General features: G+C 37.6%; 3 protein-coding genes across 3 annotated transcripts; 1 reads left to right on the top strand and 2 right to left on the bottom strand.

The window, feature by feature from the left end:
* The first annotated feature begins 2373 nt into the window (after positions 1-2373).
* Positions 2374-3315, top strand: LOC101517356 (olfactory receptor 8B8-like). Its single transcript, XM_004597685.2, has one exon. It carries the CDS (start codon positions 2374-2376, stop codon positions 3313-3315), a length of 942 nt encoding a protein of 313 aa, XP_004597742.2.
* Positions 3316-13440: 10125 nt separating this feature from the next.
* On the bottom strand, positions 13441-14400 carry LOC101526613 (olfactory receptor 8A1-like). The gene has a single exon (XM_004597720.3). The coding sequence runs from the start codon at positions 14398-14400 to the stop codon at positions 13441-13443; it is 960 nt and encodes a 319-aa protein (XP_004597777.2).
* Positions 14401-18990: 4590 nt separating this feature from the next.
* LOC101526848 (olfactory receptor 8D1-like) lies at positions 18991-20220 on the bottom strand. Its single transcript, XM_004597721.2, has one exon. The coding sequence runs from the start codon at positions 20080-20082 to the stop codon at positions 19141-19143; it is 942 nt and encodes a 313-aa protein (XP_004597778.2). The 5' UTR covers positions 20083-20220; the 3' UTR covers positions 18991-19140.
* Between the last annotated feature and the right edge of the window lie 3601 nt (positions 20221-23821).

Raw genomic sequence — 23821 nt, 5'->3', positions numbered from 1 at the left:
TATTATTATCCTTAGGTTTGTTGTATAACAACATCATCCTTGTCTCCCATGTGGGTGTCTGCGGTCCAGGTACTTGGGTCATCTTCTACTGCTTGCCCAGGAACATAAACAGGAGCCTGAATCAGAAGTGAAGTAACAAACTCAAACTGTCGCATCTAGTGTGTTACCAGCATTGCAAGGTGCAGCTTAACACACTATAACACAATGCTATCCCTTTCATACATTTTTAGTGATGTTATAATAATCTCTGCAAGAAATATATGATATTAAATTGAAAGGATCAGCACATTTTTGTAGTGAATAAGACCTCCAACTTTAGCACCAGCATCCCATTTAACATACTGATTTGAGTTCCAGTTACTTTATTTCCAATCCAGCCACATACTAATATGGCTGGAAATGCATAGGGATATGACTGAAGTCCATAGGCCTCTGCAGCCATGTGAAAAACCAGGAAGATGCTCCTGGCTCCTTGCTTCAGATCGGCCCATTTCTATCTGTTGTGGCCACTTGTGGAGTAAATAGTGGATGCAATATTTTATCTTTATCCATTTGTCTTTCTCTCTCTGTCAGCCTCTCTCTGTATAATTCTGCCTTTCGAATAAATAAGCCTTTAACATAAAGGAATTTATCTCATACAAATAGAAGACTGGGGCCCAGCACAATGGCTTAATTACTTAATCCTCTGGTTCCAAGAGCCAGGATTCCATATGGGCACCACTTGATATCCTGGTTGCTATGCTTCCTAACCAGCTCCCTGGCCTGAGAAAGCAGCAGAGGTCTTACCAAATCCCTGGAACTCTGCATTCAGATGAGAGACCTGGAAAATGTTCCTTTCTGTTGTCTCCTGTCTTCAGATTGGCTCTGCTCCAGCCACTGTAGCCATCAGGAGAGTGAAGCAGTAGATGGAAGATCTTTGTCCTTCTCTCTGTAAATCTGCCTTTGCAATAAAAATAAGTAACTATTTAAAAAGTGCTGGCATATCAAAATGCATACTTTAGCATTGTTTTTGATGGTAAATATCTAGAAATTAGTGATTTATTTGAGTAAGTTATGATGCAGTGGAGTTTAGAATATGAACAATATTTACATAGTATATTAACAATAAGAGATCAGTTAGATAACTTGTAATTAGGATTTTAAGCCTCTTCTACTAAATGTATTTTTTTCCTAATTTGAACAAGTAAGGAAACACAGGTGTTATAGTATGAACTCCTGTAGATAGTGAGTTTGAAGGAAGCTTACCACGGAGAGAAAGTTCTGAGGTAAAAAAAAATAAATAAATAAAAGGAAGTAATTTGTCTAAAAGAGAAAAAGTACTATGGATCATATGAGTGTGTGTGTTACAACATGAAAATTGCAATGGGTGCAGCATAATTATGTAATAATCTGCAAAGTATTTTATCTGCCATTAGCTTTATGTTAACCATCATACTTTTTTTTGAAAATCACTATGAAAAGAATAAAGAAGTGGAAATTTCCTGGATAATTTACCCCGGGGAAATATGAAATGTCTCACATGAACTTTCGAGCTGAAGATTGTCTCCAAGACAACAGGGTAAAAGCATCCCCTCTGGTACATAAATGAATAATGAAATCTGTCCCTCCCGAAGGGCTTGAATCACAGAGGCCTCCTAGGAAAGCCTCTGTAGCAAATTGTGGATAGATTGATAAACACCCTGGATCTCTCTGTACAGAGGAAGGAGGCAGGCTGCAGCTCAATCTCCTCGGTAGAGGTAGAGCTATTTCCATGTGGAGAGCAACAGCAGAAGGCACACTGTGGGGAGCGCTCGACACCTCTGAGCTGAAGCGGGTGAGCATGGTACCTCTGTTTTCATGTCCCCCTCTGCACATTCCTACTTACCTTCATGTTGGCCCTGAGGTCTCAACAATTCAAAGTCTGTTCCAGAGGAGTGCAGAGGACAGACAGGGTTAGCAGCACCTACCGGTTCTTCCCTTCAGAGAATTTTTTCATGAAGGAGGCCCAGCTTCAACTGCTGATGCGGTTACTTTCCTTATGTGTGTTTGAGGAATCAAGCAGTCAAAGGGCTTCTGTGAATCTCTTCCCCTAGCTTTGTTGTGGACATGGTATTCATGGTCTCCACCCTGCACAGCGTTTCATCTGGATTTGGTATTTGCAGCCAGATTATGGTACTCAGGGTGTGGGAAGAAATGATTCACAAGCCAGCATGGAGTACAGGTTAGTTCCATTCTCCCCCATTTTCTTACACTGCACTTTTTCTCCCCTGGAAATGTCTTCCTTGTAACAGGAAATTCAGGAGAGGTAACTCTGAGCAGACACACTGGGTGTCTCCACTCCAAATGCGACTGAGCACAGCCTTGCACGGTGAACCTGAGCTCATCTGAAATGCAATGGACTCCTTGTCTGAAAACAGTTCCTCCATCACTGAGTTTATCCTGGCCGGTTTAACAGAATATTCAGGGGTCCAGCTTCCCCTCTTCTTCCTCTTTCTGGGAGTCTATGTCATCACTGTGGCAGGGAACGTGGGCTTGCTCACTTTAATTGGACTGAATTCTCACCTTCACACACCCATGTACTTCTTCCTGTTTAATTTATCTTTCATTGACCTCTGTTACTCTTCTGTCATCACCCCAAAACTGATGGTAAACTTTGTATCAAACAGGAACACCATCTCCTATGCAGGATGTATGACTCAGCTCTTTTTCTACTGTTTCTTTGTCAGTGCAGAGTGCTATGTGTTGACCATGATGGCCTATGACCGTTATGTGGCCATCTGTAAGCCCCTGCTGTACACAGTCACCATGTCCTCTCAGGTCTGCTCCCTGCTGGCGGTGATTGTATACGCGGGGGCATTGATCGGTGCTTGGGCACACACAGGGTGCATGATGAGGCTGACCTTCTGTGAGAAAAGCACTATCAACCACTACATGTGTGACATCTTGCCCCTGCTAGAACTCTCCTGTACCAGCACTCACATCAATGAACTGGTGGTTTTTATTGTCGTGGGCTTTGATGTCAGTGTCCCCAGTTTTACTATCATCATCTCCTATACTTTCATCCTCTCCAACATCCTCCGTATGCGTTCAAATGAAGGGAGATCCAAAGCCTTCAGCACCTGTAGTTCACACATGATTGTTGTCTCTGTTTTCTTTGGATCAGGAGCATTCATGTACCTCCAACCATCTTCTGTTTTGTCCATGGACCAGGGGAAAGTGTCCACGGTGTTCTACACCATCGTGGTGCCCATGCTCAACCCTCTCATCTATAGTTTCCGAAACAAGGAAGTTAAGGTTGCTCTGAGAAAAACCTTAACTAGAAAAATATTTTCCTGAGCTTGGGATAGTATGAATTATTATAAAATAGCACGGGTTTCCCTTTAAATTCCCTTTAAATATATACATGTATATAATTGAAATTTTCTTATCAATCTTAGGTATGCCATTCTTCAAATATTTGCCAAATTCCACCCATCTGCTAGTCCACGTTCTAGGAACTTAAATATAGCACTGACAGAACTGAGAAGTTAACTGTTTTATGGCTGGAATTGGATTTTTCTGAATTTTATATGGCCATTGCAAATTTTTAGTGGCTTTCTCTTTAAAGAAAAATATTTAACTTTTGTTATGAGATAAATTAGGCGAAAATATCTTTTACACTAAAATAAAGTTCTGTTGAGGAAAAGAATTTGGTGACCAGAAACAAAAGTAACCTATCTTGTCTAACACTGAGTGTCTCAAATGTTTCACTGTGGGTATTTAGAAAGTCATGTACCTTGAGGATCTTGTCTGGAATATGAGTGCCTTGGATCTAATGATTGGTGCAAAGATTGGGTTGCATCTGAAGTACGGTAAAAGTTGATATCACCATTAACTATTGATTATAAAAAGTCCATCTTCTTTTATTGATCACTACCATACACAATGTCAATAGCATGGTTGGCCTCAAAATTCTTGCCAATCACTATTGATGTGGTAAGACAAATGATAAGACACATAATATCACTGTAATTTTCATATGTGATTTTTTTGAAACCAACTCAATGGTAATTGATTTTTTTTTTTTTTAGTTAATTTTTAGATGGGAAAACTGACTTTATCCTTTAATGATATGTGCCTATTTGTTCCATTTTGGGAGTTCTTGCTGGCGTTACTGGTGCTGACATCATGATTGCACATCATTGAAAAGGAACCAGCAGATTTTTATAACAACTTAGTGTCAATTCCTCTCAAGCTGATAATGGTATATGGAAAATATCTTTCTATTAAGCTGAAAGTCAGTGATTTGGGTGAATAATCTGACTTAAAACTGAAATAGGAGATTATATATAAAGTATAGCAAAAGAGTTTCAAAATGAAGAATTGGAACGTCATAAAAATGTTAATAGTGTCATGCTTTATCAGGTCCTTATGTCTTTCACTGTATCAGTTCTTCATTGACGAAAATGTGTGATTGTTTGATTTTGACTTTCATAATTGACTCCATGAAGCAATGTATATCTCTCATGATTTTCCCATGATACAAAACTCTTAAAAATGTTTAATGTTTCATAGAATTTAACTTTATGACAATGGTAAATAGGTTTGTTTTAACGTATTTGGTATTAGTGTGACGTTCATACAGGTAAATTGTAGTTCGCAGAGATTCTGTACTTGTGTAACTAAAGGTTACTGCTGCCCGGCAGGTGGTAGGGCCTGAGGATTCATAGTTGATTATGTCTTGAGGTGCTTTCAGCCAAACGAAAAGGCTGTGATTACATCTCCTTCCACTAGTTTAGAAGAATAGATTTTATTTGTACTTTACTGGAAATTAGTAGATGTTGTGTGGCGATGATTTTGGACATTCCTAGCTTTCTCACTAAGTCTTACGACCAAGACAAATCTCCATGGGATTGGGGGATACATTTGTTCCTGTTATCATCAAGGCATTGAGTTCAGGAACCCTCGATACCAAATTCTGCAAATACTCAGACCCCTTATCTAAAATAGAAATGTGTGTATTTTTCTCCTGTACTATACATTTGTAAAATTACCTCTAGATTACACCTAATTCAGCCTAAACTGTATGGAATTAGCTGTTTACTGCGTCGTTTTGGAAATACAGGATCAACCGTCTAAACACATGTGATACACATGTAAATTTTTCTAAAGATTTATTTGTATATGAAAGGCAGAGTTACAGAAAGGGAAAATTCAGAGAGAAAGAGAGAGGGACAGAGAGAAAAAGATACTTAGACCTGCTGGGCTGTTCCCCAAATGGCCGAAATGGATGTCATTTGCATTTTAAGACATATTTTGCCATAGACCTTTGCTCTCAGTTTGCACTTTTGTTTCCTTAGTGTGTATTTATTCATGTTTATGTAACATTAATAGAAATTTTTTCTTAAATAGACTATACTAGACTTCACTATTCTAACAAGACCTTTGATCCTTTCAAACTCTAAGAAATGCAGAGAAAGAAAAATAATTTTTCTTCCAAATCAGCAGAAAATAATTTCTTCCATTTCATTAGGAAAGAAACAGGAAATATTGTTCTATGTATATAAGCTACACCTAAGCAGTTTCCGTGTCCACCTGAAAACTACTGATCTTTTGGCCAAGAATTATAGAGATCTGTGACACACAGCAAGAGAGAGAATAACAACCCTATCACCTATCTTCCAGTTGCCTTCAATGTCTTCAAATTATACCCAAACTTAAAAAAAATATAGATTCCTTTCTGAGAATGTCTACCCAAGTGAAAAGTCTGGCTAATAATCTAAAAATCAGTAAAAATCATTAAAATAATTAAATAAAAAATAATTTAAAAACTCAGAATAATGTTCCATTGTAATGCATATTTTTTCCACCAGATGTCACTAATAGCGTAATGTTCAAATTGAGATGAATTTCTTCAGCTTCTAAGACCAATATTCGGCTTTTATGGCAATAAGTTGACATGGGACCTCTGGGTTCCAACATATTAACACGTGAGATAAAAATCATTTAGCATCTCGTGTTTGCTAGGTCCTTTATGAGAAGTGTCTAATCTCATAGTTTTATTAGAAGTTGGGTTGTGGGCTATCTGGGCATGTCAATTGTTTTGCTGCTTAAGCAGTATGTTATTTAACTTCACGGTGTTGTTAATTTCTTTTTTATTCCTGATGTTGATATTGTTTTCTGGTTTTTCATGTAAGGGGATGTATAGTAGCTGTGTAATGGATACTGTTACATCTAGTAACATGTTATTTAACTCCATGGCATTGTAAATTTCTATTTTTTGTCTATTGTTGATTTTGTATTATGACTTTTCATTTGAGATGATGTACAGTAGCTGTGAAATGGAGACTAACATCCAGATGTGAGGATGCAATGTAGTATGCATTTCTACTTCCAGACAAAGATGGACTTACAATGAAACTGTTCACTATACCTTGACAATAGGATGCTGGACTCTCTGCCATTGTCCATGCCCACAATGATGGACATATGACTGTGTATGAAGAACTATACTTTAGTAATGATATAGAAGAACTAGGCGGGGAGGAGGGTGGAAATTGGGGAGGGGATAAGGGAAATACCAGGGGCCTATGGAACTGTATCATAAATAATAATAATAATAATAATAATAATAATATAAAATGTGAAAAAAATAAAACATAAAAACTGGAAAAAGAAAAAAAGGTTGAGATGAACTCTTATTTCTGTCTCCAGCCAAGGACACTCCTCCATGGCCCCCCGTGGCTTCTGTCTGACAGAGCCACTGACAACTGGCACCTCTTTTCAGGTTAATTGACCCGGGACATGGTTTCTGCACCCCGCCCTTCCTACCTCCTCTTGTGCCACTCAGGTTGAAGGTGTGGAAAGTGCACCCATCCCCCCCCCCCCGCCTTCAGCATCATTCACAGCGGACAGTGCAGAAATTACCTCGGAGGCTCAGCTCACCTGGCCCCTCCTGCCTCCTCTTGTGCTACCTTAGGTTAGTGAACTATAGGAAAACTTTGGGATCTGGTAACTCCCTGCCTGAAACTTTGTATTGCATGACTTTCAATCTGATTGGAGGATGAGAGCTTAAAAACCTCTGACTTTTGCTGCTCCTCGGAGTGGCTCCTGGAGTGTAGCAGGAGCTGCTGTCACCAAGCTTGGGAAATAGACTCCTCCTCAGATCCTACACTTGGTCCAGTGAGATATCTCTCGCATTCTGCAGCAGTTACAGCACTTAACTTTTGATTAAGTTATAGAGGATCATTTATTTTTTCATATTTATAGAATGTAAGAATATATTTCAAGCTATTATGCTCAAAGTGAATACACAAAGTTTATGTTGTAATGACTGTGAAATAGGAACTGTTCATGCTATTTCAAATGTTACTACTTATATTTTTTCAAATCAGATTTTAGAGACCTTTCTATCCTAACACTTCTGTGTCGTTGAATGTCCACAGTATTAACTGTTCGGCCAGGCCACATAATCTGTTAAGATTGGCAATTCTGTGCCACTATGGCAAGCAGCATGTAGCCCACCAATCAGACCATTTACAAAAGGTTTGGCAGAAAAAAGAGTTGATTTTCCAATAACTTAAGTTGTTTTGTAGTTTCTCCATCATTTGCTCTATTTTTGTAAGAGAGAAACACAATGTTGTTTATTTTCCAGTTCATGTAACTATGTTTATTTGTACCACTTTGCTATGCAACACATTTTTTCCACAAAGGGACTTAGATAAATATTTTTAAAATTAATAATATATGCACACATATACCCAGAAACATATGTGTGCATATGTAGATATGTAGATACAGTCAATTTGAAAGTCAGATATATATGTATATATGATGATAATAACATTAACATACTAATATATTAATACAACATATTGCACATCATGTTAATCCTCTTATATATAGCCATATAATTAATTCCATAATATTAAGTATGCTGAATATTAATGATATATCAACATTTTATATTAATGTGAGTCTCCTACATGAGTGGACCTAAGCACAGGGGATATCGCTGCTTTTCCCAAGCTATTGATAGGCATCTGGATCAGAGGTGGAGCAAGCAGAACAGAAACTGGCACCCACGTGGAATGCTGGCATTTGCAGATCCTGGCTTCAACCCTTATATCACAATGCCAGTCTCATGCCAGCCTCAAGAGGGTACTTTGGAAACTCAAAAATCATAGTCCAAGCTTGCTGTTGGGCTGCTGACTCTGTTTCATAGGATCAAGAATTAATTAGTTGGCTTTTGTATTAGAGGTAACTCTGTCTTTTTTTTTTTTTTAAATCTATTTTATTGTGTTGTTGTTGACAATCTTTACATAGTTAATTACAGTTAAATAAAGAAAAAGAAAAAAAAAAGGTTCAGGGGGATAGGGAAGTGGGTAATACTATTATGTCCATATTGTTTCCATCATGTATCTGAGGTAAAGGGGGATATTGAGGGAGAAGCCCCACCCAGTTTCCCGCCCACCCCAAGCCCCGATGTGGGGCATGCTCTGAGATATGTGCTCGAGTGGTGTTAATAGTTCTCCAGTTATGAATTGCTGCCAGTTTCGCTCGATGAGGTCGTCCACTGATTGATATGGTCCATTATAAAGTCTCTGTTTGCCCCATATTTCGCTGCCAACATATAGCTGAGATGAATGGTTGATCTGCTCTGTCTTCTGTCTTTTCTTGATTAGAGTTCTGAGTCCAGCAGTTCGATTGGGGAGATCTCCAAAGAAACTTTGAGGTATTCCCAGACTAGTTTCTTGTATGTTCTAGCAAGCACAGGGCCCGGCACAGTCCATCACCCCGATCAGCTGGTGGTTTCAATTGCTGGGTTGGTTCTGTTTTCGGTCCCAAGTTGCATTGGAACCAATGGGTGTTGCAGTCCAGTCTGGTTTGGCCCTTACATCAACCAGTGGGAGCTGCAGCCTAGTTGGGGCGACCCACAATAACCCCCACCAGGCCCGCCCCCTACCCTGGTTTGCCAGTATGTGTAGCAGAAGACCAGTCTGTCCCCCGGGGTGGCCTAGCGGCTAAAGTCCTCACCTTGAAAGCCCCGGGATTCCATATGGGCGCCGGTTCTAATCCCGGCAACTCCACTTCCCATCCAGCTCCTTGCTTGTGGCCTGGGAAAGCAGTCGAGGACGGCCCAAAGCTTTGGGACCCTGCACCCGTGTGGGAGACCTGGAAGAGGTAACTCTGTCTTAATTTGCAGGCAATCCCTCAAAGTTGGTATGTGCTTCCCCTATCTACTTACAGGTATGAAAAGTTAGAGTCCATCTGGGGCACTGCCCAAGAGTCTGGGGTCAGCAGAGGTAAATTCCTGAGAGAGCTGTGATTAGTGAAACTAGAGATTAGAAAAAAAATGTTTCATTCTTTTTGTTGTTGTCATTAGTGAGTATGCAATCATGAATCAGTAAAAACAATTACAACAGCAGAATTCATTTACAGGAGCAACAAGCTATAGAAAAACTGTAAACACGTTTCACAAAGAACTGCCAAAACTTATATGAGGGGAGACAAAAAGAACAACTAAATACGTAAAAAGAGAAAGAGAGGAAAACAGGGAAAACAATACGGAATTTGGAGGGGGATCAAGTTGAAGCCCGGAGTTAGGAGCCATTGTTTGTGCCTCCCAAGCAAGTTAACAGGAAACTGAATTGTAGATACAAGTAGGACTCCATCCCAGTGTACTGGTATAAGATGTGAGTCACAGCCTAACCTATTACACTACAGTGGTAGCTCTGAGATGGGTTGCTTTTAAATAAATAATCTCAGAAACTGAAAATATCTATTTGGAAAAAGAATAAATGAGATTTATGCCTATGCTGTATACAAGAGTAAATTCCAATGCAAAAATTAAAAAAAATCAAAATAATTCAAATGTTAAAAATGATTGAGTTTCTCTAAAATTTGAATATTGGGTAGGACATGTGTAGAGTTGCTCAGATTCTTTAACCACTACAAGAACTTTTTACCACATAATTCTTAAAAAAAAATGTGTGACCAAATAATAAAATAAAACACCAAAAACCCAAAGCAAAAGCACTAGCAATGATTCTGTCTCGTTAGAGGCATTTTGTTTTTGAAAGAAATAGAATCAGCAAATTCTATACAAAAAGAAAGACCCAGAAACAGATTGTTTTATAGTAAATGCTTTTAACTCTTCAATAAAGAAAAAAATTACCAATAACTATAAATAATAACAAAATGCCATCAAATACAAACTCTCCTAAAAACTTGGAAAAGGAAGAACTCCCTAAGTTCTTCTCTCAGTGTAGCACTGCCTGAATAATGAAACCTGAAAAAAACATTATATGAAAAGAAAACTACAAATGTCTACCTTAAGCAGGTACAAAATTCTGGACAAAGAAAATGTAACAATGCATTCAAAACAAAATGCATGTCAAAATTTGGTATGTCCTAGGAATTTGATGACAATTTAGTAACTAGTAGTCAAGGTCATATAGTATTTTAAAAACCACAAAAACATTTTATTATTTTCAGAATAAGTATTAATAATATAAAGAAATGTCATTTTCTAACTTAAGTTTTTCATAAATCTAGGAATAATATAAAACTTCTACTAATTGATACAGGACATTTGTTAAAAATCTACTGTTAACTTGTTAGCATCACACTTCACTGTGAATGGTGTATGATTTTTTTCCTAAATCAGTAACAATGGTATCTTCTCTCATCATTCCTATTTCCAGTTAAAGCCGGAGGTTCCAAGCATCATAATAAGTTCAGCAAACCAACATATGCCAATGTTTACAGCAAACTGGAGAAAAAATGAACTAAAATGTCAAAACTGCTATTATAACTAATAAGTGCATTGATCAAAGCTTCCAGGTAAAATACTAAATAATGTGAAAGTGGAAGCAGACAACCAAAAGTTGAAAACCTACTTACTACAATATCAGACAAGTGAAAAATACTTAGGAATATAACTGAAAAAAAAAAAAAACAAAGTCTAAAACCTCCATACTATAAACTACATAGGTTTTCTGACAAGACATAAACAGATAGAGGGCCTGAAGCTTAAGTTAGAAATCTCTGTTCTTACAACAGCATTTGCTTCAAATTCATCCTTACATTTAACACAGTAAAATTTGTTAGCAAACTTTGTGTATGTGTAAACAATGACATCCTGATTCTAAAATTGTCTTGGAAGACCAAAGGACTCAGAATAGCCATAACAATAATGAAAAGAAGTAAAAAGAGGATTAGCATTACTCAATATCAAACATACTGCAAATTTGCTGTGATGGACAATGTAGAACTGGATCGGAACGAATACATGAAATGGAGAATGATGAGCCCAGAAACAGACCTCTTCATATATCAATAACTGATTTACAACGAGAGTTAAAAGGTCATTCAGTGTAAAAGAACACCTAGTGATGAAACAATGAAGTACAATTATACAAAAATGCATACCTAATGTCATACACCCAATGCATTATGTACCAAAATGTATAAACTGAAGCTGTGGACCACTTAGAAAAAAAATTTACAGTTTTCATGACCTTGTTTGAGGCAAAGTCTATTTGTACCGGAGGGTAAGTGTTTACCCTAGTGGTTAAGACACTTGTGCTTCATATTGGAAGTAATGTTTTCAGCAGCCAGCAGGGCTAGTGACTCCAGCTTCCTGCCAATGCAGACACTGGGGTCAGTGTCAACAGCGCAAGTCTCTGTTTCTGCCACCTCCATGGGAGATCTGGACGGGTTGCCTGGCTTCTAGAGTCAGTCCGGCCTAGACACGGCTGTTGTGGTCATTTAGAGAGTGAAATCATGGATTCTCGAGAGATTTCTGTCTATCTGTTCCTCTTTGTCTCTCTACCTCACACACACACACACACACACACACACACACACACACACAAATGTCTTGACAAATTGGACTTCATTAAAATAAGAAAAAAATCTACTGTTCCTTATCCTCACTGTGAAGAGAATTAAAATAAGCCACAGGCCGGAAGCAGAGACTTGCAATTCAGTTATCTGATCAATGGTTTAGATGAAGAATGTCCAAAGAATTTTCAAAACTCAATTGTAAGGAAAATCAAAACAAACAAACAAAAAGAGGGGGTAAAATCTTGAAAAGTCATTTTAGCTAAGGCACAAAAATAGTGGTTAGATAAGATGCTTCATACAAAAAAATGCTCAATATCATTAATCATCGGAGAGAATCAAATAAAATCTCAATAAAATATCATTAGGGACTTGATAAAATTTTTAGGTTTAAAATAGCAAAAGTTATAAATTATCACATCAAATGTTCTTGAAAAATAGAAAAATTTATACTCCCAAGCTTATGGAGACAATGCAAAATTGTACAACAAACTTGCAAAATTTTCTTTCTCTTAAAATTAAAAATGTACATATTAAATGAGATAGACGTTCTGTTTTTATGTGTTTGTTAAGAAGAAATGAAAACATAAAAATAGGCATTTACAAAGAATTCCATATGAATGTTCACAGTACCTTTATTCACTATAATCCTTAGCTGAAAAAAAAAAATAACAACAGTATTCATCCCCAAGTAAATAAACATTATGATACATTCATCCAGTGAACTGGTATTTCCACAATAAAATTGAATGACTTTGTGGTGCATCCAACGTAGTTTATGTTCCAAACATTTCTGCTGAGTAAAATAAGCCTCATTCAAAGTAGTGGTTTCTCTATCATTTGATTTATGCAGAAATTTCAAAGTGCAAGGTGACTGCATGGAGGGGTGGAGGAAAGCAATGAGTAAATCCGTAGGGCTGGCAGGTTCAGCTACCTCATTGACTTTGTATATGCATGACTGTGCTTGCCAAGCTGTGCACTTTGAACACAGGATTCATTGTGTGTCTATTATACCTCAGTAAAGTTGATAGAAAAAAAGCAATAGGAAGAAAGCACAGGTGCTGAGCCTGGCTATTTTTACCCAGAAAAGACAATTTTCCCACAATTAGTCTTGATCTTTAGGGTGAGATGAATGCAAAGAGATTTTACTCTCTTTCCTCAGGTGTACCTTGAAATGGGATTTCCCGCTTTGGATGCTGAGGCAGTAGAAACCATCTACGTGAATCGAGGAGATTCTCCAGCATGGCCTTAGCGAATCCGTAGCTCCTTCCTGGAAGAATGAGTCCTGGGACTGGAAGGAGATTCCCTGCAAGGCAGGCTTCCCATTGCCTTTTTTGTAGGAGAACTTTGAACTTCCAGAGGGTTTCCCGAAATCTGAGTCTTTTTTCCATTGTTCTTCCTCAACAAGATAAATATGCTTTTAGTCCATTTCTTTACAAATCTAACTTTTCCAGGAATCTGGCAATGTCTGTGTATGCAATATGTGAATGTATGAGTGTGTATGTGTTCCATACGTTTCAGTAAATGGGGAGATCTCTAGCAGTTATGACAGAGGGCATGAGAATAGAATGCAAATTTTAAGAAACAGAAAAGGGATTGGTTTTAACAAATCAAAGTGGCAAGCTACTGTGACTTTCAGTGGCTCTGAACACTGCCCTGGATTGGTCCGTACCTCCTCCTCATTGCTCTGCCCAGCACATTCTTTACATCTTTATTCCTCAGGCTGTAGATCAAGGGGTTCAGCATGGGAATCACTGTGGTGTAGAATACAGAGGCCACCTTCTCCTGGGCCATGCTGCTACTGGTTGGTGGCTTAAGATACATAAATGTGATAGATCCATAGAATACCCCAACTGCTGTAAGATGAGAGCCACAGGTACTAAAAGCTTTGGACCTACCCTCTGTGGAGGGTATCCGAAGAATGTTGGTGAGTATGAAGGCGTAAGAGATGCCGATGGCGACAGTGGTTGCTAACACATTGAATCCACCAACAAATATCACCAGAAGTTTGTTGACATAGGTGCTGGAGCAAGAGAGTGTTAGGAGAGGAAGTATGTCACAGAAGTAATGGTGGATGAGAGTCTGCTCACAGAAGCAAAGTTGGGCCATGGAGATAGTGTGAGCTGCAGCTCCAAGGGTTGCTGTGACGTATACTCCAGTCACCAACCCAATGCAGACCTTTCGAGACATAGTGACATTGTACAGCAGTGGGCTACAGATAGCTACAAATCTATCATATGCCATGGCAGTCAGCATATAGCACTCAGCAATGGCAAACACACAAAAGAAAAAGAGCTGTGCCATACATCCTGGATAGGAGATGACATTCTCTTCCCATACAAAGCTCCCTAGGAGTTTCGGGGTAACAACTGAGGAGTAGAAGAGATCCAAAAATGACAAATTACCAAGAAAAAAGTACATGGGAGATTGGAACTTAGTATTGAAAGTGATAAGGAATATCATACCTAGGTTTCCTACTATGGTGACCCCATAGATGCCCAGAAAGAAGAGGAAGAGGGGCAGCTGCAGTGTTGGTTGATTTGTTAATCCTTCAAGGACAAATCCATTCATAGTGGAGTCATTGCATCCAATCATTGCCTTCAGGAAACAGGGAAAATGAAATGAATGAAAGGAGGAAAATCTCAGAAGTAAGAAAACCGTTTTTCCCATGATATTTTGTCACTGTTTTACCGAAATCCAAACATGAAAGGGGCAGAAAAGCAGATTAAAGAAAGACTGTTCTTACCATCCTTAGGTTTTAGTTTATGCTCCAAAGATGTTCCCAATGCACTTTGTGACTTTGAGGAAATCATTTCATCTTTAACTCTTCTGAGAAAGGATGACTTTGGCTGATGATCTCAAAGGTGTGTTACCTCTCTAATATTGAATGACACTGGAAAGATGATAATAAGATTTTCTTCCATTCTCATGAGGATCCCCTTTCTTATCAAGGGAATATTTTTGCTTACTGTTTGCAGGTTTCTGATCTCCAAGGATATTGGTGAGTTAAATATGCTCTCCTAGGACCACAAGATCCAGAGAGGACTCTCAGTGATCTTCTCTGAGAAGGACATAATTATTAAGTTTTATTCATACCTAGAATAGAGGTATGCATGGCATCTGCAGTTGACAGAATTATGTTTGTTCTTATATTTTGAAAGAAGAAAGTTTTATGAAAAAAATGGTTCCTGTATGAAATTGTGGCAGGTTAGTGTGATGTATTTGTTGAGAAGCAATGAGACAGACAAAAAGAGAAAAGAGAGGGAGAGAGAGAGAGATCCTTCTGCTAGTTCACTCCCAAAATGTCTTAAATGACTAGGGCTTGGCCCAGGTTGATGTGGGAGCCAGGGATTCAAATCAGGTATCCCACGTGAGTTCATCACCTCATCAATGCTATGCCATAGGCTCTGCATTAGCAGGAAGCTGGGGTTAGGAGCCACAGGTGGGTGTTGGACCAAGGTGACAAGGAACGCAGATGTCTTAACTGGGATCTGAAGTGATAGGTCAAATGTTATCTCATGAAAGCACAGTACCACTACATTTGGAAGAAGAAATGGAATACTTATTTGTCAATCAAGCAAAATATTGACAAAGTCTACAACTGGAAAAACTACAACATTTAGATGTGGAAATTCAAAGATAACCAAAACAAATGGATTTCACGAACACTGCTATAGCTAAACAAATACGAGGTTGTATTGCTGCCTCAACTCTAATCCATTGTCACCTGATCATTAGTGCGTCCTCCTTTACTTATCTTTAAAATTCCACTGCAACAGTTCAAAACCACATTTTGCTATACTCCATCCATTTGATAGTTTTTTTTTTGCTTTAGTATATATGTATGTTCAGCAGAATAAGAGTTGTTAACTTGTAACTTAGGGGTTAATAGTTGTAATAAGTAAAGAGTTCATGCTGCTTCCTTTTGCTGTCATGTAGGTCAGCATTTTCACCATTTCCCAACCTATTTTTTATTTGCTGTATAATATGGTTTCCATTTCATTGTGTTCATTCTTGGAGAATTGTTGAGAGACCTGCAAGAAGCTCCTGGCTCCCAGCTTCATGCTGGCACAGGTTTGGTGGTGGCAGCCATTTGGAGAGTGTATGGATGAACTTTCTCTCTTCCCCTCTCTATTGAAAAAAAAAAAAAAAAACAAGATTTTTTTTTTTAACTCAAGAAAGATGGAGAGACATCGAAAAAGAGAGAGAACTATCTGATTTATACTCCTCAGGTAGCCATGATGGAGCAAAGCCAAAGTTTGGAGCCATGGGTTTCAGATAGGTCTGCCACCTGGCTGGCAAGGGTTCAAGTACTTGATCTACCTTCTGTTGATTTTTATTATTAGTATTCTTTAAAACTATGAGAAATGGCATTCCTTTCTTTCAGCCTGTTTGTACCAAAAGTCCTGATAATTTCAAAGCATTGTGTTCCAACAATCCAGGAAAAACCTCTGGATAAATATATATGCTATTTGAATGTGAGTCAATATATCTCCCTAGTCATCTTATTATTGCTTATTTGTTTATTTATTTATTTTTCACATTTAGTTATTGAAGATATATTTGAACAACTACAGCTACAATGTAGTTTTGTAAATGGTGACAGAATAACTGACAAAATGGACTTCTACATTGTTTTTTCGATGCTTATACACAAGGCAAGTGGAAAAATATTGCTCAAGATTTTGAGGTTAAGTGTTAAATTATAGTTTTGACAAGTGAGTCTGAGGACAATGAAAGCAGAGAACTTAAAGAGAGCCTTCTGGAGATACTCAGAAAACTGTCAGGTTATGAAAACTGTCAGGTTATTTTGCAGCACATCTGCTGCCATTTGAACCATTTTCTTTCAACACCTTTCAAAGCAAAGAACCAAACCACGAGAGGAAGTCTGTATTATTTTAATTTTTTGTTTCAACCCTAGCCGATATTTTGGCATTTAGCACAGTTTTGGTCCTAATGTAGTTATAGTAGAAGAGTTCTGTGCTGAATGTGAAAGATGCTTTCCTCTGAAATGTATGAGTGTATGTGTAATTATCACCATCCACATCCACTACCCATTCATTAGCCTTAGTTCTATTGGCACTGTGTGGTATCTTCAAATATAAACTAATTTCTTGGGAAATTTTTTTTCAAGAACACAAACTGGTGTATAAACAAAACACACAGAACTCATGTACCTCAAAAAAGTGTTTGCTTGTGTTAATAACAAGGTAACAATGACCATAAACAAGAAACTAATGTCCACTTGCCGAAATAGCTCCTTTCATGAATTTTCCATATCTTTGGACTGTAATTCTGTTTTAAAAGTTGTTGGTGCCTAAAACAATGAAGATATCTTCCACCATCTTAGTTCTCTTACAACCCACATCTATATCCAATCCAAAAAACACTAAGGCCTTACCTTCAAGACCTATCCAGAATTCTAAAGTTTTTTGCTTCCTTTGCTGTATTCATTCTTGTTAGATTTTATCCTTACTTGATTTATTGAATATCCTTCAAACTGTTCCACCTGCCATATGCTACCATGTGTTAACTGCCTACCTGCCATATACTACCACGTGTTAACTGTCCACCAGCCATACTTAGTTCTTTTACACAATATGCCTAAGCTTATTTCTATTGCCTGAAATTTAAAAAATCCTTTAAACTTCAGAATAGTTTAAAATTCACAAAAGAAATATCGTGAGGTTGCATAGTTTCCTCAAACACTATACATCCAACTTTCCCTATTGTTAATATGTGCTTTTAGAATATTTGTCACAATCTATATATCATATGCAGCTTCTGTTGTATCTTTGAATCAAAATTCCTTGTATCCTTCCTGTCCCTATAAGTCTCTAGTAACCAACAATCTGTGCTCGTATTTAGTCATTTTTATTTAAATATTTATTTATTTTTATTGGAAAGGCAGATTTATGGAGGGAAAGAGAGACACAGAGAAAGAGCTTCCATGTGCTGGCTCACTCCCCACATGGCAGCAATGGCCACAGCTGAGCTAATCTGAAAAAAAAGTGCAGCATCCTGGGGCTTTGGGCCATCCTCTGTTGCTGGTCTCAGGCTTTAAGTAGGGAGCTGCATGGGAACCGAATCAGCTGGGGCTTGAATGAGGACCCCTTCTGGGATTCTAGTGCTTGTGGGTTGAGGTTTGGCCTTTTGTACTATAATGCCAGCACACATACCAAGTTTTACTTTTTAAGTTCCTAGGTGTAAAGGAAGACATGTTGTATTTGCCTTTTTGTGTCGGACCTATTTCATTAAACGTGATGTTTTTTAGTTTCTCCATTTTTTGCAAATGACAGAAATTTATTCTTTTTTAATTGTAATGTTAAATTGTGTATTTTTTTACATTATCTTTATTCACTCAGCAGATGGATACATTGTTTTATTCTATGCTTTGGCTATTGTGAAAAGTATTGAAACAATTTTGTTAGAGTTATAAGCCAGTCTAGACTACCCGAAAAAAAGCCAGGTTCAGCAAAATTATGCTTCAACGCTATAAAATGCTAAATATTATAATGAAAATAGACATGAGACAGCTGAACAGTAATCTATAGCCATTTTAAGATGTATATAACCCAGTTGTATATAAACTAAAATTGAAATGTCAATGAAGTAGTCACAGGATGTGGTTAAGAACTTGCATTTTTTTTTAACATATTGGTTACTTAATACTATGTCAATTAAGTCCATAACGTTATAAATTGTTGCTGGTGATATGTTGTGGCTTTAAATTGATCAGGATGATAATCTGCCAACTCTACCTTCAGACCAGAGAAGGTCTCCCCAACAAGCCGTTGAACTTATCTGGACAATAAGATGCTGGACTCTATGGTTGGTATATGCTTTCAATGAAATAATCTCAACTGAACTTGAACTGTGGTTATGCAACAAGGTGGAGGAATCCACCATGGAGGGGAGGGTTTTGGGAGGGGTAGGGGAATCCCAGCACCTATAAAACTGTGTCACATAATACAATGTAATAAAAAAAAATGTATTGAAACAAACATGGGCAAATAGGTATCCCTTTAACACAACGATTTTATTTCTTTTGGATATATACACTATTCGCTTAATTTTTCTCATGATTGGATACAACTTGATATGACATGATATGATATATAAGTCTGTGATGTGCGTTAAAACACTAGATAGAGGAGTAGCCTGAGGAGAATGTAAGTGCTGTGGAGTTGAGTGATGAAGGGTGACGATGCTAAACATGAACCATTGATGATCTTAGGTTAATATGGACTTTGATCTGAAACTATTTGCTCTTACAGGCAGGGATAAAGGATAAAATCCACTTTGAAAAGAGCAAATTTTTGACAGTTTCATTTTCTACGAAGACTCAGAACATACTCCACTACCACAAAATTTCTGTAGAGCTTCTTTGACGTCCTTATTCCTAAGGCTGTAGATAAGGGGGTTAATCATGGGAATCACTGTGGTGTAAAATACGGAAGCCACCTTCTCCTGGATGGTGTTACCGGTAAGTGGTTTAAAATACATGAAGATAATGGAGCCATAGAACACCCCGACAGCTGCAAGATGGGAGCTGCAGGTACTGAAGGTTTTGGCCCTACCTTCAGCTGAGTGGATACGCAGAATGCTGAAGAGGATGAAGGCGTAGGAGATGCAGATGGGCAGCACACAGGCCAGTACATTAAATCCAACCAGAGTCATCACGAGAAGCTCCTTAGTGCTGTCTCTTGAACAAGAAATATCCAGAAGAGGAAGGATATCGCAGAAGTAGTGATGGATAACATTAGTTCTACAGAAGGAACGGCTAGATATGTAGCTGGTGTGGACCACGGCTCCAAATGCCCCCATTGTGTACACACTGGAGATCAGTAGAAAGCAGATGCTGGGGGACATTTTGACATTGTAGAGCAAGGGATTACAGATGGCAACATAGCGATCATACGCCATGGCTGTCAGCATGTAGGAGTCATCAATACCAAAGAAGCAAAAGAAGAAGAGCTGGGCCATGCACTCGGGAAAAGAGGAGAAATTCTTTTCTGACACAAAGTTCATTAGCATCTTGGGGATTATGACAGAGGAATAGCAGAGATCTATGAAGGACAAGTTACTGAGAAACTGGTACATAGGTGTGTGGAGCTGAGGGCTGACCCTGATTAAAACAACCAAGCTCAAGTTTCCTGCAATGGAGACCGCATAAATCAGGAGAAAGAGTAGGAAGAGAGGCAGCTGGAGTCGTGGCTCATCTGTCAACCCCTCGAGTATAAACCTGGCTACTGAAGAGTGATTTCCTAAGTTCATTTCTCTTCCAGTTGTGGCAGCCCGAGTGGTGTGAAGAAAAACTTCCCATTAGGAAATGTAGTCATCAAACCATTTCGTGACTTGAGAGTGATAAATTAAATAATTTCCAACTGACCCCAAAGTTGAGTCATAAACAGAGTTGAGTTGAATTTTTATCGAGATGATGCTACTTCTCTAGAGCTCAGTATTTGTTACTCTCATGGCATTTAGAAGTGAACATTATTATATTTCCAAAATCTAATTTTAGTCTTGTTCTATAGAAGAAAAATAACTCTTGTTATTCAGTAAGCCTCAGTGAGCTTCTATCTGCAACAATTGCATTCTCTGATATTTCAGAACTTGACCTTTCTCTCCTTGAGGGCCCTCGATTGTGCCCTTCTTTCTTCATCACCTTCGTGTAATTGATTTGGCCGCTGCCTTCAATCGCAGGAAGAGTTAAAAGGTCTTCTCCACTCTGGTTCCCCAAGTCCTCTCTAAATTAATGATTCTGAGTTTGCTTTTCTTTGCTTCTATCTATATTTTCATAGAATGCTTTGAGAGAAATAAAGTTGTGCTATGGATAGTAGACAGAATGGATGATCAGAAAGGGAGCCATTATCTGACACTGAAAGAATCTCAGGAGAAGGAAGAGTAACAACAGAAAAAGCTGTAAACACCACGTGTTCCTTTCAGGTGCCACAAGCTATTGCAATTTTGTTCTTCTTTGCTTTCAAATTTTCTTTTTGTTTCACTGGAAAAGAAAAGATGATGGTCAGTTTCAAATGTTAAAAGTATACAAGCTGCTTTGTTACAACAAAACTAAACGTGTACACACACACACACACAAAGAACATCACTCTTATACCTTATTACAGCTTCAGAGGAATGCTATGACAAACATTTATTTGCTATCTTTCAAATTTGATTTTATTAATAAAAAATAAATTATTTCATAGGTGCAATTCTAAGAAAACTGTACTTTCCTCTCTCCTCCCTCCCTCTCTTCCCTTCTTTCCTTTTTCTTTTACTTTATAATAAAACATAATTTTAATTTACTTTATAACCACACAAAACATCGTATTTTCAATTGCTTCATTAGCACAGGCTGAATTCACCTTATGCTGTGGAATTTAGCAAGTAAAAACAGGAATAACACTGTTCCACAGGGGTATAGACAAGGGTTAATACAATCATAAGACATCGACTTCATTCTTTTATGCTGTGAGTGTGTTTTTTTATAGTATCCTGTTTGTATTGTAATATACCTATGTTATATTCTGAGACACAAAAAGATTAGGAAAACAATGGCTCTGAGGAGAAAATCTCAAAGCAATATAACTTTCGATATCTTACAAATATTTATGTGAATACTCTTAAGGCATCTAATAAGAAACACAATCAGCTCTTTGTCTATTTACAAGATCAATGTGTCCTACACACAAACGTGGTTGTTTTTGAAAAGCTAAATATTGCATAGTAACTTCTACATAGCTACAACTAGTTTGATACTCTTATAAATCACTAGTATTTTATTACTGTTGTTAAATTAGAGTATTTCTCACACATATTTATAAGCACTAAAAACATCCTATTTCAATTCTTCAGTAAAAGTATATGATCACTTCAATAGCTTTCAAGTGGAAAATAAATCAACAGGAAAGTATTCATGTACGTACATACATACTTACATGTCATCCCGTCACAGATGAGCCTCAAATCTACACTGCCTTTTTAACAACAACAGGAAAACAACAATAATAATACATCTAAAGATTCAAGCCCTTCCTTCTAACTCTTCGGTTTTGGAGTTAAGCGTGAAATAAAAATGCTTCCTCTCTGAAGACAGTAAGAAAATTCATAAGAAATAGGCTTCTTGTTTCAAGGCTGACTGTACCGATATGAGCAGCAGCATGAGGAGGAGACCAATGATAGATTGCAGCAAGTGTATAGAGAACATATCACAAATAGCATTTTGCTTCATGTGTCTTGGATGTTACATAGGAAGCCTAGGTTGCAACATTTCCTAAATATAACTTTCTCCTCTGTCTGGAGAAATCAAGCTTATTAATATTTCATGAATGTTTGCCTACACCTGTGTCACTCAATGTGCAATCATCCAATTTGTATCGAATTATTTAAAATGTCTTATTACCTAGGTAACAGTAAGACTTCTTATTTCAAATCTCTTCTCCAAAAGACATTTTAATCCTATATGGGCACACAGTATGTAATTTCTTATCTTTGAGTTTTCTTTCTAATGGTAAATGTGAGATGATAAATGGCTTCAACTGAATTCAATTGGAACTGAATTCATTTTCAAGTGTGACCACTTTCCAGCTTTTTGAACCTGAACAGCTTACTTCTTCATTGTAAACTTTAATAATTTCATTAATAGAATAATTCTTACATGTGTAACTACTGCAATGGTACACTTATTAGTTATCCAGGATTATTAAATGTATAATATTAAACATACAATATATTAAATATATAATAAAATTAATAAAGTTAAAAATTAATAGAATTAATAGAATATTAAAAACAGCCTATTGTTGAGCATGTAATATCCAACAGACTAATTATCATTCTTGTAAAATTGGCATTCTAACAGATAAGACAAATGGACCTACAGATAGCTGTGGAATTAATCATTAAGCGATATTACAAGGAAAATAACGTAAAGGGAAGTGGTTGGTAATCAGGAAGGACAAGTGAAGAGGACTGTATTGGGGTGGCCAGAGAGCTGAGTTCTGAATGAAGTGATGGAGGTAGCAGAGGAAGTATCTGGTTGAAAGACTGTTTCAGACAGAAGCAACCACAAGTTTAAAGTCTCTGAAATCAAGCATGCTTGGTGCTGTTGAACAGCATCCAGGAGATGGAGAAGGCTGGAGCAGACAGAGCAGTGGGAGAGTCACAGCAGTGAGGTTATGGGTGGAAGCAGGTGCTAGAAGCTGGTCAAAAGCTTGACTTAGTTGTGATGGATCACTTTTAGTGAGTCTGCAGGAGTTGGAGTGCTGTGTGTTTTGACATATTTTCAAAAGGTTCAGCCAGGCTATCATATTCTGTAAGAACATTCATTAAGTTGTCATGTAGGAATACATTTACAAGTCACAGAGGAAAAAATGTGCACCAGTGGAGAAATGATGGCTTTTGTCACTCTGGCAGTGTTAGTGATGGATTGCTTTGGGATGGATGATGTTTGTTGAATCTGAGTGTCTGAGAAGATTAGGAAGTTTGGGATCAAGAATATTGGCTTGAGAGAGAGCAACAGTATTATAGGCAGGTTGAGGAACTTTTTGTTTTATTTTGCACGTAATATCATTTAAAGGCTATTACCAAATGGGTATGTTGAGTAGGAAATCCAATGTTTGACTCTGAAAGTCAGAGGAAAGGTACAACTGGGGAATGATTTTCTGGATCATCAGAATGTGGGCATGCTGCGTGCAAAGACTTTAGAAAACTGTTGGTAAATAAAAGTTGTCAATCACATTTAGACTTCATTTTAACTGTTAACAGATACTGTGTTATATATTAAAAAATTTGGAAATCTCTTTTCTATTTCTATATTTCATTTTATTTTTATGACAAATTTAGTTACCCTGCTTTGCTGTACATCCAGGATAGAAGTCCATTTGAGCCTCTGTCATATGAACAGAACATCCAGCACACAATCTCAGACCTGGTGGAAGCAGCATATCTATTCTTCATCTTTCCTTCCTTCAGATTTTTTATATATCAACTCCTGCCCACATCTCAGTTA

The sequence above is a fragment of the Ochotona princeps genome, chromosome 4, assembly GCF_030435755.1.
Source record: "Ochotona princeps isolate mOchPri1 chromosome 4, mOchPri1.hap1, whole genome shotgun sequence".
NCBI classification, from domain to species: domain Eukaryota; kingdom Metazoa; phylum Chordata; class Mammalia; order Lagomorpha; family Ochotonidae; genus Ochotona; species Ochotona princeps.
This window is presented reverse-complemented; position numbering and strand designations above follow the sequence as displayed.

What these genes read in the sequence shown, in the direction of transcription:
- LOC101517356 (XM_004597685.2), top strand. Translation starts at nt 2,374, where the DNA reads ATGGACTCCTTGTCTGAAAACAGTTCCTCCATCACTGAGTTTATCCTG.
- LOC101526613 (XM_004597720.3), bottom strand. Translation starts at nt 14,400, where the DNA reads ATGATTGGATGCAATGACTCCACTATGAATGGATTTGTCCTTGAAGGA.
- LOC101526848 (XM_004597721.2), bottom strand. Translation starts at nt 20,082, where the DNA reads ATGAACTTAGGAAATCACTCTTCAGTAGCCAGGTTTATACTCGAGGGG.